Source organism: Mauremys reevesii, linkage group 7, assembly GCF_016161935.1.
Source record: "Mauremys reevesii isolate NIE-2019 linkage group 7, ASM1616193v1, whole genome shotgun sequence".
NCBI classification, from domain to species: domain Eukaryota; kingdom Metazoa; phylum Chordata; order Testudines; family Geoemydidae; genus Mauremys; species Mauremys reevesii.
Window position 1 is genome coordinate 17603216 of NC_052629.1, and position 22408 is coordinate 17625623.

The 22408-nt window shown below is 41.4% G+C and overlaps 1 protein-coding gene across 4 annotated transcripts in view; it reads left to right on the forward strand.

Moving 5' to 3' along the window:
* The window catches only part of WDR11 (WD repeat domain 11), a 75598-nt gene that overhangs the window by 24859 nt on the left and 28331 nt on the right, over window positions 1-22408 (forward strand). For 2 of the 4 annotated variants that reach the window (XM_039481323.1, XM_039481326.1), the window contains exons 9-12: window positions 810-913; window positions 2048-2227; window positions 4982-5066; window positions 17542-17648. In XM_039481323.1, coding sequence (XP_039337257.1) covers window positions 810-913; window positions 2048-2227; window positions 4982-5066; window positions 17542-17648 — 476 coding nt within the window. The remainder of the gene's footprint in view (window positions 1-809; window positions 914-2047; window positions 2228-4981; window positions 5067-17541; window positions 17649-22408) is intronic. The other 2 variants (XM_039481325.1, XM_039481327.1) reach the window with 1 other exon arrangement.

Consider the following 22408-nt stretch of genomic DNA (forward strand, 5'->3'; position numbering starts at 1 on the left):
ATTAGAACACTTTTTAGTAGGTGTCAGTGAATGTCCTCCTCCCCGGATCCCCCGTGGCCTGGAGCAGCCCTACAAGCCCCCCTCACCATAGTTTCCCCTCTTGGTTCCTCATTAAACTAAAAAAAGAGGCATTTACAAGTCCGGTAACAACATCCCTCCTTAGGTCTGGTTTATTAATCTACTCGGGCTAGTGGTAGATTCAAGCTCCAGCTTGTTGCAAACTAAATGTTTGCATGGACAAGTCCTTAGATGGCTTAAGGAGGTTGATTTTTACACCCCTGTTTATCTACTTTGCTGAATTTGATACATTGCTATAAGGCATTTGAATATTGAGTCAGTTAAAAAGGGGTTGGGACAGGGAATGTTCTGATGTAACCAGGTTCTAAAATAATGTAGCTATAATGTTCTAAACTGTAGATTAATACTTTTCTAGATATGAGGTCTGTGGCTACTGCACTGGTTAATTTGGTGTTAAAATAGGAATAGTAAAGGAAAAATACACGTATAAAATTTTGGATGTCAGTTCAGAACAAGAACTACATTGGGGTAACTTGTCACAAATGCAAAGCAAAGAGGATTGCTTAGAAAATGTGTATAGGGAAGATGAGAATTGCTTTGAGTTAGCATGATAATTGCCTTATATTGGTGAGATTATATATGGAAACTCACCAAAATAATGTTGCAGATAATAAGTAGCAGGGGGTTTAAGTGACATTGCAAAGAACAGTTCTGGAAAAATTAGAACTGAGTGCATCAAGCAAGCAGCCGTGCCCTTTTGCATTCACAACTTATTTTTTCTTCCTTTAAAGCAATTCAAGTGCATCACCGTTGTATTCACCTGTTGCTTTCTGTGGAATTCCTGTAGGAGCATTCCAAAATAAACTTCCAGATCTTTCATTGGATAACATGATAGGTAAGAGTTACAAATAATAATTTTACAGCTAGACTTTTAAAACTAAAGAGAAAATCTTATGATTTATGGACTCTTTGTAAATATTGAAGCTAGATTGAGTTTGAGTTGTAATGTTGCAAACCTGAACAGCATTTCTGTTTTTTAAAGAAAATATTCAGTTAATATTTCTATGACATGAAGACAATGTACCTTGTGTTTGCTCCTCCTAAAAAAGTAATGTTGGGAAAATAATCAACATTGCAATAGCAGGAGAACCTCTGTAAATGTGGGAATAATGGTAACAGTTCCTGTGAACCACCTGTGTGAGAATTTGGGTTCACTGCATTTGAGTAAGGGTCTTTTCTGCACTAGCCTATTCAAATCCAATGCAGAGATAGGTCACATCTCACAGTCAGGCTAAGCTTACCTGTTCCCGACATGGTGTAAAGATATACTGCACTTGAATGAATTTTCACCCTCAGCAGACTACTGTTCAAAAAACCCTTCTTTTCGATAACTTAATATGATTTGGAGCATTAAAGAGGGACACTTAGGACCTGATTCTCCATTACCTGCACATTATGTAGTCATTTACACCAGTGCCATTCTGATTTGGTACCTTTCTTACAACTTCTTTGCATTGGTGTAAATGGCTGTGCAAAGCATAGGGCACCAGAGAATCAGGCTCTGTTTTCCTTCTGTCTTTATAACTGCTGTGCATGTGCACTTAATGTCTAGAAGTGGAGTATATACCATATTAACTTTCCAGAATTGTCCCTTCTTTTCCCCTCCAAATAGACTACAAAACACTTTGGAACTGTAAAAGACAAAAATGAAGCCACTTCTGAGTTTATGGAAATAAATCAGAATCTACAAAATGTACATATTTGTATTCCTAAAGATAAAAATGGGGGCAGGTGGAGGCAAGGGGTTTGAGATTTAAGCAATTATCAGCTGAAATGTAAGTCTCCTGAAGATAGTTCTGCCTGTATCTATTGCAACAATGTTGAATGCCTCTTTAAATACAAGTTACTACTGCATACATTTATTGGTAATTAATTGCCTTATTTTATAAGGCCTTGCAGCTGGTAAGTATATATCTATTGTCAGATTAAAATGCAATGCTTACAGAAGATTCATTGTTTTAATATAAAGCAGGACAAGGTGCAGTTACTGGTGAAGAACAGTTAAAAAATTCTTTCTTTCAAGAAGTGCACCTCAAATTCCTGCTGACCGGGCTTCTCTCAGGACTTCCTTTACCTCCATTTGCTATCCGTATGTGTCCACCTCTAACCACAAAAAACATAAAACAGTATCAGCCTCTCTTAGCTGTTGGTAAGTACTCTGAATGTTGTACTTGTGTGTGAAGGTTGTACAAAACCAAGGATAATTTCAGTCTATTTTTAATACTGTCCAAAGCGGTGGCCATTTTAGTAACTTTCATTAGAAATATTTTTTGTGTAGTGGTGCAGCTTGTAAATTTAGGTGGTTTGGCTGTCTTGTGCTTAGAAACAGGTATTTTGTTGGTATTTCTGTCTTCCATGTTGCACTCTGTTCATGGAATACTTTACCAAAACCTGTTCTGTAAGGCAGTGGTCGCTCCTCATTCCAAACCCTCCTAGAAATTCACTTCTGTATGCCACTTGCCCAAAACAAATTAATGATCTCAATACGTGCCTTAAGGCCCCGATTCAACTGAGTAACTAAGCATATACTTAATTTTAACCATGTGATTAATTTTAACCGTGCAATTTTTCCTTGCCATATTTGATTCTGACCTAAAGCATCTTGATACTACTGTGATTGGCATTGAGGGCCTGATCTTGCAAACCCTTGCTATTTAGACTCCGATCCTGCAACTGGCTCCAGATTGGCAAGACCCCCCGTGCTAGTGTATAGCACCAGTGACTTGACTGGGATTCCAGCCAGGCTCAGGCATCTACCTGAGTGGAGCCACTTGCAGGACTGGGGCCTGGGACACACTGTAATGTTTGCAAGACTGGACCCTGATTCTTTACTTCTCCTGGGGCTGAAGTGACTCACCTCACTTTGGAAAGCCCTTGGAGCCTGGCTAAATTACAGCAACCTCCCCAGACTACACGTATGGGCTTCAGCATTGTCTGGAATCTCTGCGACATGGCATGCTGGAGTCTAGCCCCCAACATCCCCATTCTACTCCCTTTACCAGGGATTGCAAAGGGACCTTCAGAAGGCATCTTATAGTTGTCTATCACAATGTCTGTGCTGGGGAATCCTCCTGTGGCCACAGCTGGGTGTTTTGGGAGCCATTTACACATTCCAGTTCTCATACACAGGATTTCACTCTGGGAAATTGTAAATCCTCCTAATAAATCCTGTTTTAGTCAGTCAGTACTATTGCAAATAATGTCATCCAATAATTATTTAATGACAGTAGACTTTTTGAGATTAAAAAAGTTAAAGCTTTATTACGATTAAAACACAAATTATCAACATCACATGCCAAAAATATACATTGTAAATATCCTTACATCAAACTCTAGTTCTCAAGCAGAATTTTTGTCTGTTCCTACCTGTAAATTTCTAGTATATAGCAAAATCACTGTATACTGACAAATATCGAATCCTTCCACTATAGCTGTTGCCTTAGTATTTGTTCCAAGAGTGAAATATGAAGATTAAGAAACCAATATGTAGCTATAAAATGCTTTCAGCACTATAGGATAATATTTGCTGTATACCGAGAATGTGTTCTTTAAGCACCAGTCTTTTATCCCGTTCTTTAGATCAGTGGTTCTCAACCTTTCCAGGCTACCGTACCCCTTTCAGGAGTCTGATTTGTCTTGTGTACCTCAAATTTCACCTTACTTAAAAACTACTTACTTTCAAAATCAGACATCAAAAAATTAAAAAGTGTCACTATTGCTGAAAAATTGCTTACTTTCTCATTTTTGCCATATTATTATAAATCAATTGGAATATAAATATTGTACTTATATTTCAGTGTAATATTTGAGCCTGTTTTTCACTTTTGAGCCTTCCCTGAAGCCTGAGCCCAAGCAACAGGGATGAAGCATGTAACTTAGCTTCATGGGAGCCCCTGTGGCATGGGGCCTTAGACAATTCCTTGTACTTGCAATCCCTGTAAAACAGTGGTGGGCATCCTGCAGCCCGTGGGCCGCACGCAGCCCGTCAGGGTAATCTGCTGGCAGACTGCAAAACAATTTATTTACATTGATGGGGCACATACGGCTTACCAGTGGATTACCTTGACGGGCTGCGTGTGGCCCGCAGGCCACAGGTTGCCGACCACTGCCCTAAACCCATCTTGTGAGCCTGATGGGGCCTGCAACCTCCAGGTTGGGAAATACTGATCTAAATAAGAAGACATACCCCCTGGAAGACCTTTGCATATCCCCTGGAGTACATGTTGAGAACCACGGCTTTAGACAGTCATTTCCATATCTATACCCATAACAATCTGTTAGAGGGGAAAAGTGCACTATTTCTACTGGGTTTACTATTAAGAAAAAAAATATAAACTTCATTATCCATGAAGTTTTTTGATCTAATTGGTTTAAGCTAGAAGCTCTTAATACATTTATTGGTTTGTAGTTTAAAAGAGAAATGTTTTTTTTCCCTAAAGAAGAGAAAGCAGAATTGTAAATATTGATTTATGAAAATTTGCCATGTTGCTCCTTCTGGATTATTGAGGAAACCAATTTATTATCTTCACATATGATTCAGCAACTCTACTTGTGTAATAAAAGTAAAACTACCTGGTACTTTAGTATCTAGTGAACATGCTTTTCTGTAATTTAAAAAAACCAACCCACTTTTGTTCCCAAATCTTCAGCAAATTTTAAAAGTTGGAAGCCCTAACAGGTACATGAATGTTTCCTGGCATAAACTGAACCTTACAATCTTTGAAGTAGGATTTAAACTTTAATCCTTTAGAAATCAAAGTGCCCACTTTGTGCTGGAAGTGTGACTTATTTATAGATTAAATCATTTGGAGTAGTTGTGACTCTTGTGTTTTCATTTTTAAAAATTACTTCAAAAGCGGCTCTGCATATATTTTTTTTATAAAATACAAATGACTTCCTATAGGTACAAGCAATGGCTCAGTCTTAGTGTATAATCTTACCAGTGGACTTTTACACAAGGAGTTAAGCATCCATTCCTGCGAAGTCAAGTGAGTTTGTTTTTAATTCTTGCTAATCGTTTGGGGGGATGAGAATTATAGTATTTAGTATTCCATACGCAATGCAGTCATTTTGACACACAAGAAAATTATCCAGTTGAATTTTCTGCCCTAGTATCTTTGCTCTGCAAAACCAATACCTCTTTGTGAAAATTAGATTGGAAATTGCATTGAACTGTAAATATTTGAATTGGTAACTAATGTGCCTCTTGACCTAGGATGAACGTTAGCTGTTTGCATATTCTCTAGAACATTGGAGGACAGAGAATTCTTTCTAACATGATAAACTTTATTACAATGTCTGATTTATATGGCTCTTACTATTCATGTTCCTTCTCTCATTGGAACTAATTCCACTCCATTTGTTAAGGTTTATTTTGTTCTTCGAGTGATTGCTCATATCTGTTCCAGTTAGGTGTGTGTGCGCACCGCATGCATGGAAGTCGGAAACTTTTCCCCTAGTAGCTACCCGTCGGGCTGGCTGAGGAGCCCCCTGGAGTGGCGCCGATATGGCATTCTATATAAGACCCTGCCGGCCCGACCCCACTTCAGTTCCTTCTTACCACCCATGATGGTTGTTGGAACAGTGGTCTCTTGTTTCTCAAGTGCTCCACTAATCCCTAGCTTTTTCTTAGTAGTTACCTTTGTTAGTTAATTGTTGATAGTTATCTTAGTGTTAAGTGTTACTGTAGTGTTAAGTGTAGTTTAGTAGTTGAGGGCAGTTTAGCATTCAACGAGTGTCCTGTGGGACTCTGGGGCACGCCGTCCCAGGGCTCCAAACCTTGCACTTCTTGCAACAAGCCCATGCCTACGGGCGATCCCCACAACTCCTGCCTTAGGTATCTGGGGGAGGGCCATCAAGCTGACAAGTGTAAAATCTGTAAGGCGTTCAAGCTCCAAACAAGAAAAGAGGGGGAAATCCAACTCAAGCAACTCCTCATGGAGTCCGCATTTCATCCCTTTCAAGATGCAGGACCGAGTGCCTCGGTGTGCACTGCTCCCCCAGCGGTACTGGCCACGGCACCACAGAAGATCCCGTGCCTGCCTCAGGACCAATAATCTCCCGGGCCCCAGAGATGCCCGTCCCGGCACTGTTCCCACTCCCCAGTTGCTCGAAAAAAGCAAGCCTTGGGAGGACCCTCTATTAGGCCTGAAGCGGTCACCCTGACCCCAACCAAACAAGCTTCGGACCAGGCCTCTGACAAGACCACTAGGCCCTGGTCTCCTCATGGCAGCCATGTGCAAGGGACCGGGCAAGTGGAAGAGGTTACATTGCCTTCCACTCCAGATACCTTTGAGCCCACCAGAGGACTCATCGAAATGACAGCACCAGTGTCCCCGATCCAAGCACCAGCTCCGGCCTGAGTCCCGGTACCGTCCAAGGGCAGACCGGCGATGTTCAGACTGTTAGCCCTCAGACCAGCATCTCCACGCCACTCTGAGCCCCGGCGTCATTCGGAGTCCCGGCACCACTCCAGGTACTGGTCTGACTCATGGCACCGGTTAGACTTGCGGCGCTGGTCCCGCAGCCCCAACCCTTGGAGCTGTTCACGCTCGAGGTCGCTGTCAACTGCTGGAACATGGTCCTGCTTGAGGTCCAGGTTCATCATCCTCGCGGCACCGGCCCATGACTTGTTGCCGATCCTTTTCGTGGCACCGCTCCCCGGCACGACACCACTCCCCGGCATGGCACTGCTCTTCATCGCGGCACCGCTCTTCAACACGGCATCGGTCGCAGTCACGATCAGCTCTATGACACCGATCTCCGTATGACCCTCGTCTGTCAAGGGACTCGGTGCCCCCCTTGCTCCATTTGCGCACTGCTCCTCCTTGGCCTTTGCAATCCCAATCCCCTCCTGCAGATCGGGGAAAGCTTCAGGGGTTTCGGACATTCCCCAGTCAGGCCTGGAAGGCCTCGGTCATGACCCCCCAGCGCCCAGCTGGCAACCCCAGTGGCAACTTTGGACCCCTTGGGCATATCATCAGGCCCAGGGTGCCACCTCCCCAGTTGCCCAGCTGTCGTCGCGCTCAGATACCCGGCCTCCTGAGGCAACCCTCAGCTGCCCCTCTCCAGACCTGGAGCAACCCGTGGAATCAGCACCCGTGGTAGGGGCTACCCCAGGCGTCCAGGAAGAGCTACCCACATCTGACCAAGGAGCCACCTCCCTCCCGGCTCTCCCGGTGGAGTCGTCTTCATCCTCCCCTGATGAGGCTGTGGCTGGCATGTCCTCATCTGGTCCACCTCCGATGGACTTTAGAGTCCTACAAGAACTACTTAGCTGCATAGCCCTTAATATGAGCCTCCAAGCTGAAGAGGTTGTGGAGGAGGAGGATTCTATAGTGGACATTTTAGGCCCAGAAGGGCCTTCCAGGGTGGCCCTCCCCATGAATAAAACTATTCAAACCAATGCCAAAACTCTCTGGCAAGCCCCAGCTTCCATTCCCTCCACAGCCAAAGGGGTGGAAAGAAAATACTTTGTCCCTACTAGGGGATATGAATACTTTTTCACCCACCCCGCCCCATGCTCGCTTGTAGTGGACGCGGTGAATGCAAAAGAAAGACAAGGCCAACAAGGGCCCGCTCCCAAATCAAAGGATGCCAAAAGGCTGTACCTTTTCGGAATAAAAGTTTATTCTACTGGTGATCTCTCGCTATGGCTCGCGAACCAGCTGGCGAGCCTCAGTAGATGCAATTTTAATTCCTGGTCTGCGGTCCTTAAGTTCCAAGACCTTCTCCCAGCAGAGGCTCGTATGGAACTGGGGGCCATTGCTGAGGAGGGAAAATTGGTAGCTCGAACCTCCCTTCAGGGTTCTGTTGATGCTGCGGATGCGGCTGCACGCACTCTGGCATCCGGCATCGCCATGCGGTGGAACGCCTGGCTCCAGTCTTCGGGACTTCCACCTGAGGTGCAGCACACTATCCAAGATCTCCCCTTTGATGGTCAGGGCCTGTTTGCAGAGCAAACCGATTCCCCCCTACATACCTTAAAGGACACAAGAAAGTCTATTAAATTCTTGGTTATGCATACTCTGGCTAACCAAAGAAAGCCATTTAAACCCCAGACCACCCAGCAACGTCCCTTCCCACCTAGACCCAGGCAGGACTTCTCCCGTCGGAGAAGCAGGTACTCTCGACGTAGATCGTCACGTCCCCTCTCCGGACAGGGTCAAGGACAATCCAAGCCACCCCTGGGCCCTAAGCGTCTATTTTGAATGTGCGCTCAAGGACGAACCACCAGTTCACACCCCGGACAATTATCCCTTGCTGAACCATCTATCCCATTTCTACCATGCCTGGTCCCGTATTACATTGGACCATTGGGTCCTCCGCACGGTGCAGACAGGATATTCATCCATTTCTGCTCCATCCCACCCTCTTCAGGGACCCTTCTCACAAGCAGCTCCTCGCCCAGGAGGTACAATCCCTCCTTGCCCTAGGGGCAGTGGAGGAAGTGCCTTAGGCACTCAGGGGCAAGGGTTTCTACTCCCATTATTTCCTTGTCCCCAAGGCAAAGGGAGGCCTAAGACCCATTCTGGACCTCAGGGAGCCCAACAAGCACATCGTCAGCCTGAAGTTCTGCATGGTCTCCTTAGTCACTATTATTCCCTCACTGGTATGCCGCCCTCGGTATGAAAGACACGTACTTTCATATTTCAATTACTCCGCCTCACAGACGTTTACTCCGTTTCGTGGTGAACAAGACGCACTATCAGTTCACAGCCCTCCCATTCGGCTTGTGCACAGCCCCTCGCATCTTTACCAAGTGTATGGTGGTCGTGGCAGCTTTTCTTCGCCAACCCCACGTGCACGTCTTCCTGTACCTCGATGACTGGCTTATACAGGGCTACTCTCACCAACAAGTCCGGTCTCAAGTACAACTGGTCATGGACACGTTCAGTTGCTTGGGCATCATGCTGAACATCAGCAAGTCTGTCCTCTCCCCTATTCAAACAATAGAGTTCATCAAGGCAATCCTGGATGCAAACCAAGCGAAGGCTTTCCTCCCGGAGGCCCAGCGCCTGGCTATAGTAAGCATAATTACCAACCTTGGCAAGTTTACCACCACCACAGCAAGGCAGTGTCTCAGGTTGCTGGGTCACATGGCATCCTGTACCTACATGTTGCAACACGCCAGGTTATGACTCAGGCCTCTACAGGCGTGGTTGGTATCAGCTTATCGACCAGGCAGTGATAGTCTAGATATGGTGCTCACAGTCCCAAAGCATACTTGACTCCCTGCGCTGGTGGCTGGATCCCTGTATAGTGGGTGCCGGGGTTCCATCCCCCTCAACCCACCCTGACCCTGATTACAGACACATCCGCCCTGGGATGGGGGGCCCACTCAGGAGCCTGACAACGCAGGGCTTATGGCACAAAAGCAAGCTACCAATATACACATCAATATCAAAGAGCTCAGGGCAATTCGCCTTGCGTGCCAAGCGTTCCTTCTCCACTTACAAGGCCACTGCGTAGCAGTCCTAACGGACAACACCACGTCCATATTATATCTGAACAAACAAGGCGGAGCCCAGTCATCACCGTTCTGCCAAGAAGCCCTCCTTCTGTTTACCCACTCCATCATCCTTCAGGCCTCGTACCTGCCAGGTGTCCAAAACGTACTGGCGGACAGCTTGAGCAGACATTTCCTCACACACGAATGGTCGATCCGCTGGGACATCATTCACTCTGTTTTCTACATCTGGGGGTTTCCCCGAGTCGATTTGTTTGCTTCACGGACCAACAGGAAGGGCCCAGCCTTCTGTTCCTTCTGGGGCCACAGCCCAGGCTTGATAGCGGACGCCTTCCTGATCACATGGTCGGACCAACTGCTTTACGCCTTCCCACCATTCCCGCTGGTCCACAAGGTGCTCCTCAAGGTCCGCCGTGACAAGGCAGACGTTATACTGGTGGCGTCTGCCTGGCCGCGCCATTGTTGGTACCTGGTTCTGCTGGACCTGTCAATTCGAGCTCCCCTATGCCTACCTCTCAGCCCTAACCTCATCTGACAGAACCACAATCGTCTCCTACACCCGGACCTTCAGTCGCTCCACCTCATGGCCTGGTAAGGCGGGTGCTCCTGGAAAGTCGCAAGCTGTCGACTAGGCTAACCTATGAGGCTAAGTGGAAGAGGTTTTCCTGCTGGTTTGCTCAGCGGCAGGTGCCCCCGCTCCAGACTTCGATCCCGTGCATCTTGGACTAACTGATGTTCTTGAAGGACCAGAACCTAGCCTTTGGATCCCTTAAGGTTCAGCTCGCAGCCATCTCTGCATTCCACCCAGGTGCGGCCAGGTGCTCAGTGTTTGCGTACCCAGTCATGTGGTGTTTTCTCAAAGGCTTGGAAAAAATCCACCCTACAATGAAGCTGCCTGTGCCTGCATGGGACCTTAACTTGGTCTTCTCCTGCCTTATGGGTCCCCATTTCGAGCCGTTGACCTCCTGCTCACTCCTCTATCTCTCCTGGAAAGTCGCCTTCCTAGTGGCCATCACTTCTGCACGTCGGGTGTCCGAACTACCATTTTTCATAAAGATAAAGTTCAACTAAGACCTCACCCAGCTTTTCTGCCAAAAGTGGTGTCCCGTTTCCATGTGAGTCAGGATATCTTCCTGCCAGTTTTCTATCCAAAACCGCATGCTGACCTTTGGGAACAGCACCTCCATTCTCTGGATATTAGAAGGGTGCTCTCCTTCTATATAAACCAAACAACCCAGTTATTTGCCGCCATCGCGGAGCGGATGAAAGGCACTCCGGTTTCCTCTCAGCGAATATCTTCATGGATCACCGGGTGTATTCGTGCTTGCTACAACTTGGCAAACGTCCCGCCTCCTGCTGTCATGGCTCACTCCACAAGAGCTCAGGCATTGTCAGCAGCCTTTCTGGTACACGTTCCCCTCCAGGAAATCTACAGGGCTGCCACGGTGGGCCTCGGTGGCACACCTTCACGTCCCATTATGCCATCGTTCAGCACTCTCGGGATGATGCGGCCTTTGGCAGAGTGATTCATCAATCTGCGGTTCCTTGACTCCGAGGTAAGGCTTGGGAGTCACCTAACTGGAATTGATATGAGCAATCACTCGAAGAAGAAAAAATTGTTACTTACCTTTCTGTAACTGAGATGTGTTGCTCATATCTATTCCATTTCCCCCCACCTTCCCCTCTGTCGGAGTACCGGCAAGAAGGAACTGAAGTGAGGTTGGGCTGACAGGGTCTTATATAGAACGTCATATTGGCGCCACTCCAGGGGGCTCCCCAGCCGGCCTGACGGGTAGCTACTAGGGAAAAAGTTTCTGACTTCCGTGCACGCGGCGCACGCACACACCTAACTGGAATAGATCTGAGCAACACATCTCAAAGAACAACAGTTACAGAAAGGTAAATAACAGGGTTGGTTTTTTTCCCATTCATATTAAGCTGAAACTGCTGCTGATAGAATTTTAGTACAAACTGAATTAAAAGCAGTTGATCTTAAAAAATTGTAAGACACAACGCATGTAATATTTAGATATTTTTAATAAGGAGCATACATAAATCTAAAGAACTGACACCATTTATTTATAGATATATAGTGCCATGTATTTATATGGCACATGGAGGAGAGTAATCATAGAATCATAGAAGATTAGAGTTGGAAGAGACCTCAAGAGGTCATCTAGTCCAACCTCCTGCTCTAAGCAGGAACCAACCGCAGCTAAATCATCCCAGCCAGGGCTTTGTCAAGCCAGGCCTTAAAAACCTCTAAGGATGGAGATTACACCACCTCCCTAGTTAACCCATTCCAGTGCTTCACCACCCTCCTAGTGAAATAGTTTTTCCTAATATCCAACCAAGATCTCCCGCACTTCAATTTGAGAACATAATCAGAGAGATGTTTCTGAATACCAAATTCAAGATCCATACTAGTGAAGGGAATAAAATATTTATTATTACTATGGATTATTTAGACCACATTTGAGAACCCCTAAAAATTTTCAAATGGAGTTGCGGATCCATTGGGAAATCTTAGTCTGCGGACCCCACATTGAAAACCACAGTAGTGTCCAGAGGCCCTAATCAGGATTGGCCCCTTCATTGTACAAACACATAAGAAAAATATGAGTAACAGAAGGAATACTAGCTGCTATTCAATAACCCTGCTTTGGCTCTTCCACCAATGAACTTGTGGTGTGATTAGTAGACATTACAGGGACATCATATCTGTTTTAATCTTCATTTGATTTTTCTTTTTTTCCTACTATTAACTGGTTTTGAAATTATTCTCATTTAATATTTTGTTATGTAACCCAAGAGGTTACTAAATCCTGCTTTTTTATTTTTCATTAACGTGATTATAGCATTTAAAATTAAAAAGCATTGCTAACATATCACAGATATGGTTTTAAAAAACATTTTAAAAGGCTTCTCATTAAAGCTAAACCAATGTATTATACAATTTTGTATGGATGTTGAAAGCATAACTTTCAGAAAAGTTATTTTCATCTTTTCTTCCATTAATAATTGATACTAGTGCTGGGGTTTTCTTAATCCTTAGTGCTTTTGTATCATGAATATAAAAAAAATCAGTTTATCCATCTAATATGAAATTTTATACTACCACTTGAACATTAGCTGTATTTGTTTGAATGACACCAATAAAATTTGGAACTACAAAAATATTCTTAAAAGGGTTGGTAGAAGCTTTAGAAAATTGGAAGTGCTTCTGTTATAGTTATAAAAGATTCAGACGTAGATATGATTAATATTGCATCTTTTGAAAAGATATTTAATCATATTTATAAAGTAAACAACATAATGAGAGATGCCTAATGGGGAAAATTTAATGTAAAAGATAAAGAAACCATGAATCCACATTGGACTACTGAAGATATGGCGATGGATGGCAGAAGAATTACACTTTTCTTTTTTTTTAGAATTCTTTTTTATATATTACATCAATGTGTATTTTTTATTTTTATTTAAATTGTTTTAATTTTATGGAGACTTAAATGATCACTGGCAAGGGCTTTTAGCACCGCAAACTTCTTGTTAGGAGTTTGATAACGTAACATTTTTCTGTTGACTTCTTTTTGCTCAGTATGTTTTTGAATTGAACTAAAACTATCATAAATGTTACTTAATGGTGATAAGCATCATTTATTGTGTAGGCAGAGCTCTAAGAGACTAGCTTCAATCTCCTGATTTAATTCTTAATAATCTAGGAGATGTTTCCTATCCAATTCTAACAACTTCAAGGGAATCAGTAAGCAATGTAGGATATTGCACTTTAATCTTTGCAGTTAATTAAAATGTCTGGAATACAGTAAATTTTCCTTTAGTATGAACTCTTACTTCATCTCTAAAATATAGGTAAAGGTTTCTGATTTTTTTATTTTAACTGAAAATATACAGTTAAAATAAACTTAGCATGCAGCTAAGTGACAACTAAGCTCACAGTGCCCTCTAGAACAGTAGCTGAATTAAAGTGGGAGCATTTTGGGGTAGGAACTGTCTTTCTTTTACGTCTGTACTGTGCTAACACGATGGGGGCCTGATGCCAACTCTGGTCTCTAGGTGATACTGCAATACAAATAATAATGATTAAATTCTCTGAGGACGGAAGTGTTCTTATAGAACATATGCATGTAAATACCCTTTGGGTTTTAATTTTGCAAATATATATATTTTTTGTGGAAAGACTGCTAGCTAAAATCTCTGAGTGTATTTTATTCAAGGCATGTAATTAAACTAATCTGTATTGAACAATTATTTATTATTAATATTACTAATGCATTGAGGTTTTGACTGCCATTTCGGCCCCATTGTTTAATGAAACTGGTTCATTCCAGATTCCTCTTACTCTTAGTTCTCTCTCAAGTGAAAAGATTGATAGAGAGAATATGAATTCACTAGAGCCTCAGTTTAAGAGTGAGTCTAACATAGGCTGATTGCTCCTTTAGGGAGCTGTTTCACAAAAGTGCTCCAACTGCTAGAAAATTTCCTTACACTGAGACAAATGTATCTACTAGAGATCTATCATGATGGTTTTGAGAACATTATTGATGCAATGGATGAAATGTCTTATACATGGGATCTGGCAAAAGTGGTTCTTTTACTTTTGTAGACAAAATGCATGGTTAACGGATGCATGAAATCATGATGGGCCTTGAGATTGAATCTTGCAGTGCTGTTGCAACTGCATTTTCTTACAACTGCTTCAGAAAGTTTTACATAAATGTGCCCAAAACATTAGTATATTTATGTCTGCAGCGACTCAGCAAACTGTACGAGGAAATCCTGAGGACCTAAATAATGCAAAAAAGTTTTCGTGGCCTGAGTGACCCTTGGCTCTTGCTGGAGAGTGTTTTTAAAGCTGTCCTGAAATCATCTCCAGTTTTTCAAAATGAGCTCTGTTTCATGACTCATTCTGATGTACTTTAAGGACATGTGAGTTTAAATTCAAATCTATCTATCTACCAGGAATTTGCACATAATACTGTGCTCCCTGCAATGTGGCAAGGAATAAAGGGGAAAAAATCATACCAGCAATGACAATAAGCTATGTGGGAAACTATTTTCTGAGGGTTTTTTTATGTGAGCATGCCATAGGAAAGAGATGTGAAGACTTGCAGCCTGTGAAAACCTTCCCCAGTCAGACGAAGCAAAAAGGTGATACTGCTTCCTCAAACATGACACTATTGTATACTGGGTTTTTAATGTTGGATTAGAGAATAAACTGGAGGGCAACTTATATTGGTGTGGGCAAACAACTTGTATAGTGATGGTTTGCTTGTCATTGGAGAAACAGTGGCTCTTTGAGGATGGTATTTTACTCCTCTCTCTATACCTAGCTTACATTGCATGAAAACATACTGTGTTCTTCCCTGGTTCCTGGCATTGAAGCCTAACTAGTATTCTATTCAGGTGTTTGACACCTTTCAGAAGGGAGAATTCTGTCACAATTACGAAAATTACATATTTCTACTTGGACATCTTAAATTCCAACAGCTTGTCCATGGATTTCTAGAAATATTTTGCTGAGGTGCTGTTGGACAATGTCAAACTGCTAGTTTCATGTTGGACAGTTATGCTCCGAATAAGCAGAATTGGCATATTATGTATTGGTTTCAATTACCAATGTGGAGCTTTCACTTTGCCATATTTGAATTTAGAAAAGCAAGAGCCATCCTTTCCAATGACTCACCTATATGTAATACATGATATACTATAATAAATTTTGAGTTAATGCATTAGCATTTTATTACTCCTGGGTAACAATACTAATTCTGAACTCAGAAATGTTGAATTTTAGTGAAGAATTTATTTTTAAACGATATAAAGATAAAATTGATGAAATGCTTTAATTATGTTCTGATGCAAAATTGATAACTTAATTTTAGATACCCATTTAAAAAAAACCACATTGTGTCCATTCTCTCTCATAATGGTCAAATACCTGTGAAAAAAGGCAGGAAGATGCCTTGTCTATATACAAGGTACTGGACACAGTTCTGCTGAAAGTGTCTGGGACATACCAAATTCAGTGCCATTTCAGCTTCTCTTTATTAACCTTCCTCAAAATATTTTGTTACCATTACTGAGATTCTTACATGTTGGCACCTTAAATGTGCAAACTGATTTTTCTTTAAATACAATAAAGTACTTCTGAATTAAAATCAAAGTGTGTGGAAAGAATACAAATTTGGGGTTGAAAAACACATTAATTTTGGCTTTTTTTCCTCTTTGTCATAGTTAATTTTCTGTGCTTTCTTCCATGAGTCTATTGTAAAGTGACAAGATTCATTCCCTGGCTAGATTCAGCTTGTTATCCACCTGAGGATTTAAAAACTGTAATGGAGTTAAAAGTTCTTAATCAAAATCTTCATTTCCCTGAAAAGTGCACATTGATCAGAGCTATGGACTTTAATGGTAAAATAGCTTCTAAAAAGTGCTGTGTATATAAAATCCATGAACTTTACATTTTAACAAATAGATGTAGGCTACAAAACCAGCTTAGTGTAACTCTTAATTGCATCAGATAAATTGATAGTAGTTTTATGACAAAGTTTTGTAGAAAGGAAATATTCCAGCAAAAGAGAAGTCATTACTAGACTAGAACAGTTGTCTTAATTAGTGCAATGAATTATTAGTTTCTTCCAGATTGGTTAATATATGCATATGACAGTAACAAATAATTATATTGCTTCAGCAGTGCAAGCATTTACAATGGGAGAGAAATTCTTAGTTAATCTGGGTGTCCTGGGATGCAATAGATCATTATTAACATGGACAGATGGCCAAATGGCATCAAAGGGAACAGCAGTATTACTAATCCTTATTTGATAGTCTGAGTTGATTACTAAAAATCTAGAACATGCTTCTGTTCTTTTAAAGAGGACTGGAAATGGCTACTGGGAATAATATGAATTATAATTGCTCTGTGGTGTTTCTATAATGTACAACAACTTTGCAGAAATAATACAATTAAATTAAATCATAGAATAGAATCTGGCAACGACAAAGATTTTTTGGGCTTCCTAATCCATCTCCCAGACATTTCAGGATATTCCCTATAATATACTAACTGCTGATATACAAACATAAAATGTTGCATGTTTACGTGAGACTGGAGTTTCATTGTCGTATAATGTCAGGTCATCAGGCACCCGTTGTATGGGGCATTTTTCAAATCTGTTTGGTTATTCACGCTCTCCTCCCTCTTCCTTTGTCCTTGATGTTGATAGGAAGGGAATGTGTCTTCTTATTACCACCTCTACTAATTCCTGGCTGCTTAGAAGCATGCAAATGCATCCTGGCTACTCTGGACTGATCTGTTTACCCCACAACTTTGTGTGCCAGATCGAACAGGGTGCTCTAATATCAAACCTGGCATGGCCAGGGGCGGGGGCGGCCGGCCGGGCCAAGCAGCGGCGGCGGGGGGCGGGCGGGGAGGGCGGGATTTTGGCGGTGGAGCTCTCCGCATGCCGGGGCGGGCCGAGGCACCGGAGCCCGGGAGCTGCGCCTGCCGCCGTGCATGCCGCGGGCGGGTCCCATCTTCCCGCGCCGGCTGAGCTCCAGGGTGCTCTAATATCAAATCTCTGGGTTTCATATGGCCTGCATTTATGGCCCACTTCTACACTATGGTGAACATATTCTGCTCCCTGTAAGCTATGTCTGTGCCTGAGATTTTGGGCAAAACTTTCCTACTGTTCCTCAATCAAACTTCTTCTTGACCCAACAAGAGACGGTGTCAAGAAAATCACTGTCTAATGCACACTTGATAACTACATCTTTTTTATTTTTATCATACATGTATCCTGCTTTTCACATTTTGTTTAAATAAAGAAAATGTTTCTATAATATATAGAAAAAAGCTATGTATTTGTTTCAAAGTGTAGAAGCAGCTATAGAGTAATTCTGCACTAGTCTAGAACATTTTCTAGGCTCTCAAAAATTTCTGCTAATATGCTCCATGTATTCTATTCTGATGACAGGGGCATTGAGTGGACAAGCTTGACTGGTTTTCTTTCCTTTGCCACATCAACGCCCAACAATTTGGGATTGGTAAGGAATGAACTGCAGCTGGTTGATCTTCCAACAGGTTAGTGTCTCTTGTGACATCTGTATAGATTACGCTTGGGAAAGGGGCTGTGACAGAACTGCTTGTTGAGGCATACCCAGATTCGTATCTGACTTCAGTGACACAATAAATTATGCTTTATCCTGTTGTCATGGCGGAAATAACATAACTAAAAGGAATTGAGCTGATTCTGTTCTTCCTTATCCAACCATAGGGGTAAGTGCCTGTTAGATCTGTGCAAACTTACTGAAGGTAAGAGGTTTGCATAAATATCTGTGGTTTGGTCCAACCTAGAAGAATTACCACTTATCAGCAACAGAGTCAGCACCGTTTCAGCAACTTCCTGCTTAATTAACTCCACATGAAGGCCAAGACAAAACATGTTCAGCACCAGTTCTTATGTATGACTGTCTCCAGATGTATTTTATCCACAGATTTCTGAAATGGTGCTGAAAGTGGTTTGTCTTGATCTAAACTTGTATTTATGCCATGTGCAGCTGAAATGGTGCTGAACCCTTTAATGATACACATCAGCAAAAGCATAATTATTGTACTACACGCCTGGCCACTGAGAGCAGAATTTGGCCTAAAGAGCCTGTGACCTTATTTGAAAGAGCAGAACTCAACTTTCAGATCCGAATCTGAGTATATAGAGCTATTGGTTTATAAACAAAAAAGGTTATTTGATCAGGAAACACAGGCACATAAACAACAGACACAGAGAATAGATTTTAAACAAAAGACCACAACTTTATTATTTTAACAATGGAGAGAGGCCTTATGTATCCCAACCACTGCTGTCACATATTAGACATTTAACTGAGTCTAGTGGAGGCTTACAGGGCTCCTACCATACATAAGAATGGCTATACTGGGTCAGACCAAAGGTCCATCTAGCCCAGTATCCTGTCTTCCAACAATGGCCAATGCCAGGGGCCCCAGAGGGAATGAACAGAACAGGTAATCATCAAGTGATCTGCCCCCTGTTGCCCATTCCCAGCTTCTGGCAAATGGAGACTAGGGACCCCATCTCTGCCCATCCTGCCTAATAGCCATTTGTGGACTTATCCTTCATGAATTTATCTAGATCTTTTTTGAACCCTGTTATATAGTCTTGGCCTTCCCAACATCCTCTGGCAAGGAGTTCCACTGGTTGACTCTGTGCTGTGTGAAAAAAATACTTCCTTTTGTTTGTTAAAAACCTGCTGCCTATTAATTTCATTTGGTGGCCCCTAGCTCTTGTGTTATGAGAAGGAGTAAATAACACTTCCTTATTTACTTTCTCCACACCAGTCATGATTTTATGGACCTGTGTCATATCCTACCTTAGTCATCTCTTTTCCATATGGCAGCCATTCCATACCCCTAATAATTTTTTTGCCCTTTTCTGAACCTTTTCCAATTCAATATATCTTTTCTGAGATGGGGCAACCACATCTGCACGCAGTATTCAAGATGTGGGTGTACCATGGATTTATATAGAGGCAGTATGATATTTTGTGTCTTATTATCTATCCCTTTCTTAATGCTTCCCATACCATATAACTAGGGATGTCAAGCAATTAAAAAAATTGTGATTAATTGCATTGTTAAACAATAATAGAATACCATTTATTTAAATATTTTTGTATGTTTTCTATATTTTCAAATATATTTATTTCAGTTACAACACAGCATACAAAGTGTACAGTGCTCACTTTATATTTATTTTTATTATAAATATTTGCATTGTAAAAAACGAAAGAAATAGTATATTTCATTTCACCTAGTAGTGCAGTGTTTTTATAATGAAAGCTGAACTTACAAATGTAGAATTATATAAAAAATAACTGCATTCAAAAATAAAACAATGTAAAACTTTAGAACCTATAAGTCCACTCAGTTCTACTTCAGCCAATCGCTCAGACAAACAAGTTTGGTTACAATTTGCAGGAGATAATGCTGCCCACGTCTTGTTTACAATGTCACCTGAAAGTGAGAACAGGTGTTCTCATGGCACTGTTGTAGCTGGCATCGCAAGATATTTACGTGCCAAATGCACTAAAGATTCATATGTCCCTTCATGCTTCAACCACCATTCTAGAAGACATGCGTCCATACTGGTGATGGGTTCTGCTCGATAACGATCCAAAGCAGTGCGGACTGACGCATGTTCATTTTCATCATCTGAGTCAGATGCCACCAGCAGAAGGTTGTTTTTCTTTTTTGGTGGTTCAGGTTCTGTAGTTTCTGCATCGAAGTGTTGCTCTTCTAAGACATCTGAAAACATTCTCCACACCTCATCCCACTCAGTTTTTGGAAGGCACTTCAGGTTCTTAAACATTGGATCTTAAACAAGTTCTGTAGCTATCCTTAGAAATCTCACACTGGTACCTTCTTTGCGTTTTTTGTCAAATCTGTTATGAAAGTGTTCTTAAAATGAACATGTGTTGGGTCATCATCCGAGACTGCTATAACATGAAATATATGGCAGAATGTGTGTAAAACAGAACAGGAGACATACAATTCTCCCCCAAGGAGTTCAGTCTGAAATTTAATTAACGCTATTTTTTTTAACAAGCATCATTAGCATGGAAGCATGTCCTCTGAATTGGTGGCCGAAGTATAAAGGGACATATGAATGTTTAGCATATCTGGAACATAAATACCTTGAAACACCATCTACAAAAGTGCCTATTCTGACTTTTGGGTGACATTGTAAATAAGAAGCAGTCAGCATTATCTCCTGTAAATGTAAACAAACTTGTTTGTCCTAGCAATTGACTGAACAAGAAGTAGGACTGAGTGGACTTGTAGGCTCTAAAGTTTTACATTGCTTTGTTTTCGAGTGCAGTTATGTAACAAAAAAAATCTACATTTGTAAGTTATACTTTCATGATAAAGAGATTACAGTACTTGTATGAGGTGAATTGAAAAATACTATTTCTTTTGTTTATAATTACAAATATTTGTAATATAAAATATATATAAAGTGACCAGTGTACACTTTGTATTCTGCGTTGTTATAGAAATCAAAATATTTGAAAATGTAGAAAAGCATCCAAAATATTTAATAAATTTCAATTGGTATTGTTAACAGTGCAATTAATCATGATTAATTTTTTTAATCACAGTTAATTTTTTCGAGTTAATCGCATGAGTTAACTGCAATTAATCAACAACCCTACATATAACCAGTAACTCAGAGTAGACCCCTTAGGACTCAGCTCACTTCTGAATCCCTTCTACCTCCTGCCACATGTGGGGTGGTAGAGGTTACCAAGAAAGGGCCTCAGTCTGCAAAGACTTCTATGATTCTATGACTTCAGGTCTCTCCTTTTTCCCATAGGCAAAATGACAACCAGAAACATCCTGGATCTCCTTTAACTCTGAGAGTTGGTCCCTTTTACCTTATCCATTCAGGCCAGCAATGATCATGGTCACCGGCAGGCACAAGAGGCTTTAAATAGGCAAGTGGTGGCCCACAAGAGCCAACCGGCTAGTTGGTTTGTCAGTCAATGGCAAGACAGTGGAGCTGGGAATGGAGAGGGAAGCCGTTGCAGCCATGCAGGCAGGGGCTCTTGTATCCACTCCTCCCCTCAGCACTGTGAACATCCACTGCAGTCCATTGAAGATCCCTCCCCCGTTAACTTCCTACTTACAAATTAAGCATGCTTATATAAAAGTTACTGGGAAAACAAATGATACCCCAAAATGTCATGTTTTATGGTATAGCTATAATTTAAAGTTAGAATCTAGTTTGTGACACATGTATGATGCTACATTATAAGCTGATAGTCTACTGAAATCAATGTTCATTCTTGGTTTTAATATAAGATTATTATTTAAAAATACTTTTTGAAAATAAACTTGCTGCATATATGAAATAGATATTTTAACAATAAGTTGTGGAAAGTTGAGACAGTTTCAAACAATGTGTTTCAAGTTCTTTATAATCAGCTTGTTAGTAAATTGTCTGTGGAAAGCTCTTTGGCCTAGGTGTCAAATCTCTCAAACACCTGGGGTTAAACTGGGTGAAAAGCCCATCTGTGATCTTTCTCTTACAGAGAAATTTAATTTGGAAGATTAGAGAGTTCCTAGGAATGGGAAGCACTTTCACTAATTTTAAATTGTTTTAAAATGTATAAACCCAGAACCATTTAATTTCTGATTGAAGACCCTGAATCTAGTAACACACTAATAATTCTAAATGACTTTATGTGGCATGCAACAACTTTTAAAATGATATAAAATAACTTTTCTAATTTTATGAGCACTTCTAAGGCATTGCACAAAATAACTGTTAATCTAACTTTGCTATTGCATTTTTTTTAATCTCTTATAAAACCAAATGAGCAGTAAAGAGAAAAGAAGTGGAAAACATATTTGTGACATTATAGCTAAAAGAAATTTGGTTTCCACTAAACTTTATTCTGTAGAAATTCCTAATAGTAACAGCAACTTTAAAAAAAAAAAAAAAGTAACAGAAAATGTTCAGCTATGTTCTCAAGTAAACTGAATTAGCTGTGATTTTTATCAGATGTTGACAATGACTAACCTTCCCCTTTCGTCCCTTTAGTGGCTTCCTATAGTAGCTGTTATGGACTTCCCAATTTATTATTTTATCAGTAGTACTGTAAGCGCTAGAAAAAGAATCTGCATGTAGGATTGAAAAAGTTTAGCCCAGTTGTGCCTTTTGCTAAAGTTTCCATTATACCTTTAGTATATAAATAATGAATGTTAAGAGACCCTGAAGGTATTTTCTCAGTTATGAAGAAAACAAACTTTAATTTTCCACACAG